A 15,112-nucleotide genomic window follows, 5' to 3' on the forward strand; every position below is an offset into this window, starting at 1 on the left:
TATATCATTTGTATATGGCCTAAATTCATTATATATGTATTTATATATAAGAACTATTAATTTTAGTAAGCTCTTTTAGACCTGGCGATATGAAAAACAAAAGTCATAAAAGAGACTAGCTCTTCCAACGAGGTCAAACCAAAAATATTGCAGATCCAACTCCCACAGAAATCAGTGGCCGACAACAAGTTCTTCACTCCACATGAGAACAAAATCCATCCTTTACCCTATTTTGATATTTTTATCAATACATATCTCTTTCCTTAAAATTAGCAGAAATAGAGTAATAAATTTCAATTCATATGGTCATGAATAATAACATACTGAACCCGTGAACCGATAACAGCCTGTTACTCATTAAAGCTATGCGAATATTCGACCAAAAAAAAAGTTTATACAGAGATGAATAGACATGAATTTAGTTTTAATTCTCTGTTCATGAGCATTTAAATTTCCTCCAAATAAATGCCGGCCATGTTTACCTCTACTGTCCAATAAGAGTCAATTTTCATATGGAAATATGATGAGCAATTTAACTTGTGAATTGTAAGAAGAACATGATGTTATTGGACAGAATAGATGTGTAACTAATTGACTATCAAAAGTCTTCTAAGGAATGATTAATCCACAAACAAATTTGAGAATCTAATTATTGACTGACTTTAGCTGCATGGTCTTCTCGACTTTCGCCACGTAACGAGAAAGCTCTCTCTTTATCATCTCGCGTCCGATGCAACATTTTTTTTCTTTTTCACAAACTACGTTTGTGTTCTAATCTTCTTTGATAATGGCTCTGGAGAACTATTAGAACTAAATGACACATCCATAACTCCTACGGGACTTCCTGGCAAGGCACCAATTGACTTTCGTTTGTTTGAGTTGAAATCAATATTGGAAGCCACCTCCTGGACTAGCCTATAACAATCCGTCACATCGTCCTGTTTCCCACAATTTAAACGTTGTGAGTTGTATGTGAGTTGTATGTCTAACTCTCTCTATATATATAAATATATGTACAAAGAGATAGAACCAAATTATTGGATCCCAACTAGTACAACGAATTAGGAAAAGATTTAAGACAAGAATTAAGAACTATATATACTAACCTTTACTATTCCAAGTATACCCAAAAGTTGTTCTTGGTACTCTTCTTCAATGCAGGGCTCTAGCCTATCAATGACGTGTAACATTGTAGCAGCAGCCACAGCAGAAGGAAGATAGCACATGAATCTACAATCTGCCAATTTTTTTTTTATAATAAGTTATGAATATTAAATAATGGAGAACCAAGTGTGAACATTTATTTTCATATCATATGCTTACCAGTAATAGTGGATAGAAGCACCCTCTCACATCTTCTAAGTAATTCATAGCAAATGTGATTGTTGAATCCAAGCCTTCTGGAGAAGTAATCAAGAAATGAAAATGGGGTTACTGGATTCATCTTCCACTTGAGAGTAGAAAGTATTAATAGCTCCATTCTTTGAATTGTTCTTGGCTCAAACAAGTATCTTGATTCCTCCACCTAAATATCAAGAAAACACCAAATCAATAACCCCCAATATTCAATTTTTTTTAAAAAAACAAGCATTGAAGATTTTCTAATATAACATACTTGGAGATCAAGAAGTAAAGGCACTTGTATCTCCTCAACTTTTGCAGCTAAAGAAAGACAGGAAACAGCAGCAAGTTGATTCATCCATGGTTTTTCACTTTGTGACTGAAAGCTGAAGAGAAATCTATCAAAATAGTTTACAGCAAGAATTGCAGTTTGAGCAGAGAAATTATGATAGGCAATGGCTTCAAGAATCCAATGAACTGCCTCTCTTCTTGCTACTGACAAATATGGGTTGTTTATTACAACATTAGACATTTGATTCTCTTGTTCTTTGGACATTAAAGAGCTTAACTCTTCCTCTTCCCATAACAAGTCTTGTTCTAACAAAGAAATGGAGTTGGGGTTTACTTCTACTTCCTCTGTTAAACAATTTTCTCTGTCTAACGCGTCCAAACTTTCATCTTTGCAATACAAAGAATCTAGTAAAAATGGAAGCTTTTGGTGTTGCGGTTGATTGTAATGGTGAGCCATCTTCTTCAGTGAAGAAGACGGATGGTTGAATTTTCATTTACTTCACTTGTCGTACAAGAAAAAAGCTATTGGATGAATAGGCTCATCTGAGCCATATTTCTCTGTCTCTCTCTGTTTTGTAGAGTTGGAGGAACAAAATAGGAGACTGAGGAGTGATATATAGCAGGGGAAAGGTTGTATTTGGGTCTCCTTTTACTTTTTCTTTTTTGGTTGAGTCCTTTTGGTTTTTACCCCCAAAATGGTCCTCAATGCATATGAATTAACTTTAAAGAGAAAATGGCAAAAATAGTGGCTTAGGCTTTGGGGTAGCTTTAAAGTAGTCCTTTAGATATATTTTGAGCAGTTTTAGTCCTTTAAATTCACTTAATATGATCATGTTTTTATCTCCGATAAATATTTAACAAATTCTGTTAGTAATATTTGACGGTAAATGAGGTAAAAAGGATTTAACGGGAAGTTGAAACTATGAAACTTAGAGACATATTCTATTTCAGCTAGAAGAGCATTTATTATTTTATTTTTCTAAATTCATTCTTAGTGCTCCAATTAATTGAGTGCAATAGACAAGAGGGGTAGCTCTGCACCTTCTATCTCCAACTCCGGGATTACGGGTTCGACTGTTCGAATTACCAATGGAGCAATAACTCCAACAAAGGGAATCAAAGAGAACCAAAGAGGAGGGGAATCACACAAAAAAAGTGTTATTCAACTAGTAATTTTCTGTGCTAAGGGCATCTCCAACCTTTACCCCCATTTTGATTTCCAAACTGGGGATTTCCCCATATTGGGATAACTTACTCCAACCATTCCTCCATTTTTTCCCCAAAAGAGAATATTCTTTTTTATATTCTTCTTTCTCTTCTAGATTATATTATTTTCTTCCATTTCAATTTTATTTTTTAATTTCCATTAAACAAATACCATCTTTCATTTTCATTAATTTATAATTTCAATTAAAATAATTCCATAAAATTTTACATAATATAAATTGTATGCAATTATTATAGATTAACTAATAATTTAAATAAAAGCGAAATCATTGCGATACAAGATTAATTAAATACATATTACATAACGATAAAATTCTTTCGAAATACTACATAAATATTCAACTTTAACCTATAGTATTCTCCCATAAATGATCTATTAATGCATTACGAAGTGCAAAATGAGTATCTTTGTCCTTAATTCTTCTATGTCGAGCTAAAATTCTTGAAATCGTTGATTTTCATCTATTGCCATTTCTACTGTTGGAGGTGGACCTTCCAAATCATCTTGAATTGGTGCATTAAGATCACGCTCATTTCGATTATCATGGTGGTGTATCTGAAAACGACATACCTCCCTACTAAATTATTATGCTATTTACCGTAGATTCTAATTTTTATGTATAATGTACAATTTTCATGTATTTCCAATTTTAATGTTTTTCAATCTTCACTTTTCAATTTTAGCAACATCTAATATTTTATATTCGCACCTTTCAATTTTAGCAACATCTAGTATTTTATATTCGCACCATTCATTTTTTGGTATGATTATATATTTTTTGTTCAATTATAACTTATAATAAAATTAACTTACAATTTTACATAAAAATAATAAATGCACGAAAATTAATTTATCAAAATTATACGCCAAAGTTAAGATGTAAAATTAATATATAAAGATATTGATTAAACATAATTAGGCATATATAAAGAGATAAATTAAAAGCGTTAAATAATAAAAATAATAATAAAGTAAGAATGAATACTGTCACTCCATATTTAAAGTAACATTATTTATCCCTCATTTTGGGGGCAATAATGGAGAGTATTGGAGCCACATTTTGACAAAAATAGCTCCATTATAAAGAAATGGGGCAGGACCGGAGATGCCCCGAGGGTGATCATATCGGACTTTCTGACCATATCTTTGGAATAGACATTTCAAGTTCCAAAAGTAACTTCCGATCTAAAACTATACCCAACTTGATATAAATAGGAACAATGAAGTGCGATTGCATAGTTTATCCTATATTGCAATGGCAATGCCGTACTGTTCTACTGGTGGCAGCCTTTAATTTAGTCCGTTACGCAAAAATGTGACAACTGACATAAATCCACCACCTCTAGTACAGATAATGTTTCCCTTCTTTTTGAGATCCATTCACGACCAGTCTTAATTAATTAAAAATTTATTTTTTGAGGTAAGATGGTCCACTAAATAGTGATGTGAAAAATGGGAAGACACTTTACTGAAATAACAACCCCAAAACCTCCTTTTGAAGTATATAGGAAGTTCAATATGCATAACACTAATTTGACAATGAAATTGGGAAACATTGAAAAAACTTGTCTATGTTATAAATAGAATTTTATTTATAGTAAATGTTTATATTTAGAGAGATTTTAGGGATTATTACTTGGTGGCTAAATCACTTTCCCTATAAATAGAGGGTTCTATTCCATTGTAATTCATCCCAAAATTCAATAAGAATTCTCTCTCCCTACTTTTCTTTGCAATACTCTTCTTCTTCTTTTATTGTTTTATAACACGTTATCAGCACGAGACTCTAACCTATTGAGTAGAAGCTTTGGGATTGAGCATAATGATTGTCAATTGTTCCATGAACTTCCTTCATGATTAAATTCTGGATTTAAGGTAAGTATCTTACTTTATTTTTCTCTTTTAGATTCTTGACATTTTATAATTTGATTTTAAATACAAGCAAAGACAATAAAATTTGATTAACTCGAATGGAGTTAGTAAGAAATTATAACCACTCGAAGTGGTAAAATTTCTATGTCTTGCCATGATCAAATTTATGTATGATTATGGGCACAAGAAGTGCATACCCGTCCCATTGAATTTGCTTCATTCTCATTCCCTTAAGAGAATGTGATAGCAGTATGTGATAAGTCTGAAAGAAGACAAAATTATTACCGTGAAGGTATCAATGGATGTAGACGTGGTATTAGACGAAATTATAATCGTCATCATTGTGATAATGAGAATAATAAGAATTCTCAAAATAAGCCTTCACTCTATGAAGTTAATGTTTGTCATCGATTTGACATAAGATTTCGTAAAGCACATACAGATGACTATGGTCAATTCATGATGTGAATGTGACAACATCTGATTTATGAATACATATTCATTCTTCAAAGAATATGAACGTGCTAGTGGTAGTGAATATACCACACTCACCTCTAGAAGGAGGTTTGAGATGATATAAGAAAATAATGTCATTATTATGGCATGAATGGTCATTGATCACGTACCTATTGCACGCTAAAATATTTTGGTAATGTGATTATTAAAGAATAACATTAATGCAAGAAACATATCTTGTATATAATTTTGACCATAACCATAATGGTATAACTTTCTCCTTAAAAGAGATATTCACCATATGGATGATGATGAATATGTGATAGTACAAAAATTGAGAACTCTATAAGAGCCAATTATACTGTTTTGGAGAAACACAATTGATTACCGATAAGTCATTGCGTTGTAGTAAGTCTCAAAGAAACTTAATTGAGTTCTAAAGTATTCCCGAAAGCGGTTGGTCATACTGAGACTATAAATAAAGGAAATTACTACAACTTGTAGCGGGGTAATATGTACGTGAAAAGCTACCCGCTTTATTCTCCAATTTGTACTGCACAAATAAAAGAATACCACAATATAGTGGATGTTTATTGATATAAAAACTCATATCATAATAAACTTGGAGTTTATTGATAATTGCACAAGTCATGGTGTAAATCTGAAGTTTATCAATATTGATAATTTATTCAGTTGGCATAATTGGTTTACCCATATCAATTTAAGTATGATGTGCAAAAATAAAAGAGAATTCACGTAGGTAAGTATTAAAGAACTAGAAAGTTCTTTACGAATTCTCTTATGTTGCATGTTCTCATTAATTAATATACCTACTAAAATTGGGATTGAATCCCACGAATGCTGGAAATATCAAAGGTGAATATGGGCCCATTCACCTGCCATGTATACCACATAAGATGCATCAATGAGATGCTTACATGTGCAATTATTATTGACCCGCAACCTGGTGTTTGCGAGCAAACTTGCTCAATAATTTAATATAGAGCATAGTTTTCAGATTTTTTATTCAAGATAGTTCTTCTTGATAAGTTAGTTTACATCATAGTTGGTTTAGCAAAATAATTTATTGAGTGCCTCCACTTAATAGCTAAACTATTGCTTATGAGAACAAAGTTATATATATCAGTTTGATATACGGTATATACGAAAGTATATTATTTTCTCCCCTCACAAGTGGTTCAGGGTCAGGAACCAAATAATTCCATCTTATTATTGTTGATGTGCGGTGTATATTTTAATTAGCACCATAACGCACAAAGATGGGTTCTCAATGTCACGACCCAAAATCCACTAAGGTTCGTGATGGCGCCGGACACCACTGTCAGGCAAGCCAACCAAAAATACTTAATTAAATTTTCGTTTTAATACTCTTGAAATCTATGATTGTCCTCCAAATTTACCAATTAAAAAGATAATCGCCTCAATTCAAATTAAATGATAAGCAATTAATACAAAATACTTCATAACCATCCCAGAATCCGGTGTCATAAGTGCATGAACAATTTCTAAGAAAAATCGAATAAAGTACAACAGTTGTCCGGAATACAATTGGATAGAAAATAAATAGAATCCTGAGAGGGACTATACTAGTTGCGGGTCGCCTCGAGGAAATACAGCTCACCTAGTCTCCGTGTCAACCATGCTGCTACGCCCACTAGGCCACTAGAGATGCATGTGCCTGTGCAACAAAAATGCACAGAAGTGCAGTATGAGTACGAAAACAATGTGTACTCAGTAAGTATCCCGCCTAATCTCGAAGAAGTAGAGACGAGATGGAAACTTCGACACTTACTAAAGGTCCAGTAATAATATTATTAATGCGATGACTCACGGATTTATTAAGACAACAGTAAGATTTAAATGAGTCACTAAACAGGTGAAAGGTCCTTTTTATTACATAATCCATTAATTAACAATTATCTCAAGTCGGGAGAGCAGAGAGCAATATCAATAGATCTCAAGACAAGCAATTCAAGCATGCGCAACTCACGCCGAGGTCGTACGGTCCGATCCAACATAAATGTAAATTGTGCACTGCCGAGGGTCGAGCGGCACAAACCATAGATGCATCTATTACCCCGCTCGCGAATCACACATGCGACGCGGTCAAATTTAACTAAACAATCACCCTGCTCGCGAATCATACATGCGACGCAGGTACACATAGAAATACGTGCTCAAACAGCAAATTTAGAATTTATCGGGGGACATTTATCCAAATAGAAGCCAGTTCTCTTTTAATGATTTAAGAAAAAGAAGTTTAATCCTCTTAGAAATTCATTTACCGATTCAATAAGATTTAAGAAATTCAACTGTCAATAAGATCACAGATATTCCAAGTATAGCATGCTTTTGGGTCCTAGACTACTCGGACTTTCACATATTAGTAGCTACGCACGGACTCTCGTCACCTCGTGCGTACGTAGCCCCCACAAATAGGAGCACATAACCAATTATTTCACCTATGGGGACAATTCCCTCTTACAAGGTTAGAAAGGAGACTCACCTCGCTCTGAAGATCTATAACCGGCATTCCACACCCTTCTGAAGACTCGAATCGATGCTAAATGCTCCAAAGCTAGCCAATAATTACGCAAATCCATTAATATATGCTCAATTACTCATTACAATCCAATTTATAGCAATTCCTAACCCCGATTGAAAAGTTGACAAAAATGCCCTCGGGCCCACGTGCCCGGATTTCCCAAAATTTTCGAAGAATAAGTTTACCGATTGCCTCATGAACTCAAATATACAATTTACTCTCAATTCCATACCCAAAATCGTGTTCAAATTCCAAGAATATCAATTTTCTAGGTCTTCCTCAAACCCCTAAACTTCTACCAATTTACATGCTAAAATCCATACATAATCAATGTATTTAACTCAAGATAGGTGAGGATAGCTTACCTTATCATTGATGATGAAAATCCCCTCTTGAAACCCTCCAAGAATCGCCCAAGCCAAGAAAATATGAGAGAAAATGGCCAAATCCCGATTTGTAAAACACTCTCTGCCTCCAGCACTTTCCGCACCTGCGGTCACTTGACCGCTTCTTCGGTTCCGCAGGTGCGAGACCAATTGCCGCTTCTACGGTCCGGGCTCCCCAGTCCATTCCGCTTCTGCGCCCTCTCTTCTGCAGATGCGGACCCGCATCTGCGGTCCCAGCTCTCTTCCGCCAAATTTCGCATCTGCGATCATAGGGCCGCTTCTGCGGCTCCTCACCTGCGGCCCTAGTCTCGCAGGTGCGGTTACACCAGCAACCAGCAACCAGCAACCAGCAACTTCAGCTCTTCTTCAAACTCTGAATTCGATCCGTTAACCATCCGGAATCCACTCGAGGCCCCCGGGACCCCAACCAATCATACCAACCAGTCCCAAAACACGTTACGGAGTTTCTCGAGGCCTTAAATCATATCAGACAACGCTAAAACCACGAATCAACCTCCAATCCAAGCTTCATGAACTTTAGAATTTCAAAGTTCTACTTTCGATGTTAAAAGCTATCAAATCACGTCCGATTGACTCCAAATTTTGCACACAAGTCATATTTAAGATCACGGTCCTACTCCAACTTTCTGAATCGGATTCCGACCCCGATATAAAAAAGTCCACCTCCTGTCAAACTTCTCAAAAACCTTCAAATTTCTATCTTTAGCCAAATAACCCCAAAATGACCCAAGGGCATCCGAATTCACTTCCGATCGTGCTCCCAACTCCAGAATCACCATACGGAGCTACTCCCAGACTCGAAATACCAAACGGACATCAATAACACTGAAATGCACTTCAACCCAAACTTATGAAGTTTCCTCCAAAATGCTAACTTCCACAATTGGCACCAAAACGCTCCCGGGTCATCCAAAACCCGATCCAGGCATACGCCCAAGTCCGAAATCATCATACGAACCTGCTGGGACCTTCAGATCCCGATTCTGATGTCGTTTACTCTAAAATCCAATCCTAGTCAATTCTCTCAACTTAAAGCTTCCGAAATGAGAATTTCCTCTCCAAGTCAACTCCGAACTTCCCGAAATTTAATTCCGACCACACATACAAGTCATAATGCCTGAATTGAAGCTGCTTATGGCCTCGAACTGCTGAACGACGCACTAGGGCTCAAATCGAACGGTCGGGTCGTTACACACGTATGGTCGAAATTGAATTTCGGGAAGTTCGGAGTTGGTTTGGAAAGAGAATTCTCATTTCGGAAGCTTTAAGTTGAAAGAATTGACTAAGATTGGTTTTTGAGTAAACGACCTCAGAATCGGGATTCGAAGGTTCCAGCAAGTTCGTATGATGATTTCGAACTTGGGCGTATGTCCGGATCGGGTTTTGGAAGACCCGGGAATATTTCGGCACCTATTGTGGAAGTTAGCATTTTTGGAAAAATTTCATAACTTTGGGTTGAAGTGTATGATGTCCACGAGCACGGGCTCAGGATGGATTGCTGATGTCATAGTGATTGTACCCCCTGCAGCGACATTGGAGGATGTCGGTAGGTAATTTCCACAGGTGGGTGATCTCCTGTGATCAGGTAAGCGGTCGCGTGGATGGCAAAGCTTCTGCGAAGGATTCTGCTGGCTATTCGGTAAGAGGTCGAATATATGGATGTTGCTAGAGACTCAGAGTGTTCATGAAATGCTAATTGACGGATTTCGAGGAATCTGGCAGTTTAATTGTGCAAGGTCATGTCAATAAGAAATAAAGAATCTTGGTGGGTTTCAGAGTTGTGTAATAGTGACTTCAAGCTAAGTGGGAGAGTCCCACCATCCACGGTTGGACCGCATGGTCGTCTATTTATGAGATTTCTGGTGTAATTATACTCTCCAATTCTCAATAAGTTGGCAATTACACTGTGTGATTACAGTGGTTTTAATTTATTTTCTTTAAACTTTTTATTTCTATTATTTTGCTTTTTTAATTTCATTTTTACTGTTTAATTTCTTTTGAAATTTTAAAATATATTTTTCTTTGTACATTATTTATCTTTTATTTCACTACCTTTACTTTTTGTGATTTCACGTAATTGCTTATATTTTATTTTTTATCATTTTAATTATTCTATATTTTGAAACTACGCCTCCTAATATTAGAAATAACGAATCAATAACAAACTTGGCATATAAAGAGCAATGCAATTAAAGTGGAATTTCGTTGTTGAATGTGCTTATAAATTTATTATGTTTCCTAATCTTAAGTTGTAGTGGAACTTCCTGTTATTATATTGGAATTTAACATATGTTAAACTATATATTTTTTTTGGATTTGAAATTTTATTATATTTATGGTTTCAATTTACTCGTCTTAGTAGTATTGGCTAACATTGCATATTGTTCATTTTTAAGTTAGAATTGATAGATTAGTTTTGTCAAATATTTGAATAATGTTATGACATTATATTTATAATATTGATTAATTTTATCAAACATGAATTCCACTATTTTCCTACAAAACGTATGTTTTTTTATTGTTGTAAGTATCTAAACTAAATATTATTAATTTGATATATATATATATATATATATATATATATATATATATATATATATATATATATATATATGATTACTAGTTATAAATATTAGTTATAAATATACGATTACTAATTAATGTATGTTCACGAAAAAATATATATCTTACTACCAAATATAATATCATTTATACTTATAAAAGTTTATAGGCATATATTTATTATACTAGCTTTAGTGTACGTGCGTTGCAAGGTGGTTAGCGTCAATTAGTAAAATATGTGTATTTGAAGAACATGTAAATCAGGTTATCGAATGCTAAGTTTTCAAAATGTCTATATTAAGTTAATATTTTAAAATAAGTATCTTTGTACAGAGAAAAGTATAGGGAGTTGTCATTTATTTTAACGAATACCAGAAAGAAAATTAATTAATGGCAACTAACTTAGAATATATTTTGTCTTCTAATGTTTCATTCTTATTATTTTTAACGTTTGCATTTTTAACAGTTTGATTCTTACTACTACATTATAATCTATTTTATTGTAAATTTCGAAAAGCATGACTTGGACTTTTCGCAAATTAGTTAAATGAAAGACTTTTTTAGTTAATTAAGATTGTTCTTAACGTTAAGAGAATTTTTTTGTTGTTGATTCAATTCTTAATAATAGCTCATCCCAAGTTTTAAATATTTAATTGCGATTATAATTTTTGTCCAATAAGAATATTACATTCAATATAATAAATAAATCGTTTAGGGTACGCGCATCACGCGTGTATCCTATCTCAATGAGTGTTTGAGTTATAAAATAAAAGTATAAGTTCCTGACAATAGTCATTAATGTAATTGACTGACATTGTACGTATAACTAACTCAATTAAAAAAAATGTGCCATAGAAATCTTCAATCATTAGTTAATAATCCAACATAAATTTATGCCACTTTTTTAATAAAATAAAGTTAGCATCTTCCTTTTCATAGTACACATAATCATTGAAAACATAAATAATGGATAGAACTTTGCACATATAGAAAACAACTAATAATCCATGATTTCAGATGAACACAAAATCAAAATCAAAGTGCCGTGAAAATGAGAAAAGACATTTAAAAAAATACTAAAGTAAGCTAGTAAAATGCACCGGAGAATGACTCAGAATTATATTTGAAGGAGTATATTTAGTTTTGATATATCATTATTCAAGTGGAATTAGTATGTAACGACCCGACCGGTCGTTTTGAGCCTTAGTGCGCCGTTCAGCAGTTTGAGGCCATGAGCAGCTCCATTCCAGGTATTACGACTTGTAAACGTGGTCGAAATATAATTTTGGGAAGTTCGGGGTTGATTCGGAAGAAGAATTCTCATTTCGGAAGCTTTAAGTTGAAAGAATCAACTAGGATTGGATTTTTGAGTAAACAACCTCGGAATTGGGATTCGAAGGCTCCAGCAGGTTCGTATGATCATTTCGGACTTGGGCGTATGCCCGGATCGAGTTTTGGGTGACCCGAGAGCGTTTTGGCGCCTATTGTGGAAGTTAGCATTTTGGAAGAAATTTCATAAGTTTGGGTTGAAGTGCATTTTAGTGTTATCGATATCCGTTTGGGATTCCGGGTTTGGGATAGCTCCGTATGGTGGTTCTGGAGTTGGGAGCGCGATCCGAAGTGAATTCGAATGTCTGTGGAGCATTTTGGAGCCATTTGGCTAAGGATAGAAATTTGAAGGTTTTTGAGAGGTTTGACCAGAGGTGGACTTTTTGATATCGGGGTCGGAATCCGATTTCGAAAGTTGGAGTAGGTCCGTAATATTGAATATGACTTGCGTGCAAAATTTGAAGTCAATCGGACGTGATTTGATAGGTTTAAACATCGAAAGTAGAAGTTTGAAATTCTAAAGTTCATAAAGTTTGGATTGGAGGTCGATTCGTGGTTTTAGCGTTGTTTGATATGATTTGAGGCCTCGAGCAAGTCCGTAATGTGTTTTGGGACCGGTTGGTATTATTGGTTGGGGTCCCGGGGGCCTCGGGTGGATTCCGGGTGGTTAACGGATCGAAAATGGAATTTTTGGAAGGCTGAAGTTGCTAGTTGCTGGTATAAGCGCACCTGCGAGAATTGGGCCGCAGGTGCGGAGCCGCAGAGGCGGCCAGAAGAGCCGCAGATGCGGTTTTGGACCGGTAGTGAAGGGATCGCAGATGCAGTCATGTAGACGCAGAAGCGTGACTGCACCTGCGGTGGTCGAGTTGCAGAAGCGGAAATGAATGGCCGGTGAGATATCCGCAGAAGCGGTAGGAGTGCCGCACCTGCGGAACCGCAGAAGCGGTCAAGGGACCGCAGGTGCGGAAAGTTCTGGAGGCAGAGAGTGTTTTAAAAATCGGGATTTGGCCATTTTCTCTCATATTTTCTTGGCTTGGGCGATTCTTGGAGGGTTTCAAGAGGGGATTTTCATCATCAACGATAAGGTAAGCTATCCCCACCTATCTTGAGTTAAATACATTGATTATGTATGGATTTTAGCATGTAAATTGGTAGAAATTTGGGGGTTTGAGGAAAACCTAGAAAAATTGATATTCTTAGGATTTGACCATGATTTTGGGTATGAAATTGAGAGTAAATTACATATTTGAGTTCGTGAGGCTATGGGTAAACTTATTTTCAAAAAATTTCGGAATCCAGGCACGTGGACCCGAGTGCGTTTTTGTCAACTTTTCGATCGGGGTTAGGAATTGTTATAAATTGGATTGTAATGAGTAATTGAGCATATATTAATGGATTTGCATAAATATTGGATAGTTTTGGAGCGTGGTGCATCAATTTGAGTTTTTGGAAGGGCGTGGAAGGCCGGTTATGGATCTTCGGAGCGAGGTGAGTCTCCTTTCTAACCTTGTAAGAGGGAATTGTCCCCATAGGTGAGTTAATTGGTTATGTGCTCCTATTGTGCGGGGGCTACGTACGCACGAGGTGACGAGAGTCCGTACGTAGCTACTATTATGCTTAAGTCCGGGTAGTCTAGGACCCAGAAGCATGCTTACTTGTATTAAATGCAACCTTGTTGACATATTTAAAAATGCTTGAACATATTGAACGTGTAAATAAATTTCTAATAGACTAGATATCAGTTCTTGACTTTTAAAAAAGAGAAACTTGCCTTTTTCTGAATAATTGCTCCTTGATGAGTTATTGACTTTACTATTTGAATGTGTTTATCTATTGTGGAACGGGCCGAACGCATCGGTAGATTAAATAGATGCATCTGTGGTTCGCGCCATTCGACCCTCTGGCAGTGCACAGTTTAAATATTGTTGGATCGGGCTGTACGACCTCGGCATGAGTTGCGCATGCTTGTATTGCTTGCCTTGATATTTGTTGATACTAATATCTGCTCTCTCCGACTTGAGATAATTGTTAATTAATGGATTATGAATCTGGAGACTTTAAATAAAAAGGAACGTCCACCTGTTTAGTGACTCATTTAAATTTTACTATTGTTCTTAATAAATCCGTGAGTCATCGCATTAATAATATTATTACTGGACCTTTAGTAAGTGTCGAAGTTGCCATCTCGTCTCTACTTCTTCGAGATTAGGCGGGATACTTACTGAGTACACGTTGTTTTTGTACTCATACTACACTTCTGTGCATTTTTGTTGCACAGGCACATGCACCTCTAGTGGCCTAGTGGGTGTAGCAGCATGATTGACACGGAGACTAGGTGAGCTGTATTTCCTCGAGGCGACCCGCAGCTAGTATAGTCTCTCTCAGGATTCTATTTATTTTCTATCCAATTGTATTCCGGGCAGCTGTTGTACTTTATTCGATTTTTCTTAGAAATTGCTCATGCACTTGTGACACCTTATCATTTAAGTTGAATTGAAGCGATTATCTTTTTAATTGGTAAATTTGAAGGAAAATCATAGATTTCAAGAGTATTAAAACGAAAATTTAATTAAGTATTTTTGGTTGGCTTGCCCGACATTGGTGTCCGGCGCCATCATGACCCTTAGTGGATTTTGGGTCGTGACAACATAGTATCAGAGCACTAGGTTCCTAGGGTCTCACGAGTCATGAGCAAGTCTAGTAGTATCTCGCGGATCGGTACGGAGACGTCTGTACTTATCCTCGGGAGGCTGCAGGACTGTTAGGAGTACTTTCCTTCTTGATTTCCCATTGTGTGATTTGATCCCTGGAGGCTACGCCTTTAATTCCTTCCTATTCAATCTTATGCGACGCGAACCACTTGTTATGAATCGAGGATTGAAGAAATGTAATGGTACTAACGATGCAATGCGGGGTGTTTCTCCCTGCATAGTTTCCTGAGCTATTATCGTCGCCTTGTGGAAGGATATTCTGTCGTTTCAGCTCAGTGGTGGTACTTCTGAGAGCTCTGAGCCTAGGCACAATTTCCATGATGCTATGAACGATTGTTCCACGGTATTG

General features: G+C 35.9%; 1 protein-coding gene across 1 annotated transcript; it reads right to left on the reverse strand.

Annotated features, from left to right (window-relative positions):
- Positions 1–332: 332 nt before the first annotated feature.
- Positions 333–2,237, reverse strand: LOC109237347 (cyclin-D3-1-like). The gene is made up of 4 exons (XM_019403643.1): positions 1,616–2,237; positions 1,324–1,525; positions 1,107–1,237; positions 333–938 (listed from the first exon to the last, which is right to left on the reverse strand). Exons 1-4 carry the CDS (start codon positions 2,087–2,089, stop codon positions 759–761), a joined length of 987 nt encoding a protein of 328 aa, XP_019259188.1. The 5' UTR covers positions 2,090–2,237; the 3' UTR covers positions 333–758.
- Between the last annotated feature and the right edge of the window lie 12,875 nt (positions 2,238–15,112).

Source organism: Nicotiana attenuata, unplaced genomic scaffold, assembly GCF_001879085.1.
Source record: "Nicotiana attenuata strain UT unplaced genomic scaffold, NIATTr2, whole genome shotgun sequence".
Lineage (NCBI taxonomy): Eukaryota > Viridiplantae > Streptophyta > Magnoliopsida > Solanales > Solanaceae > Nicotiana > Nicotiana attenuata.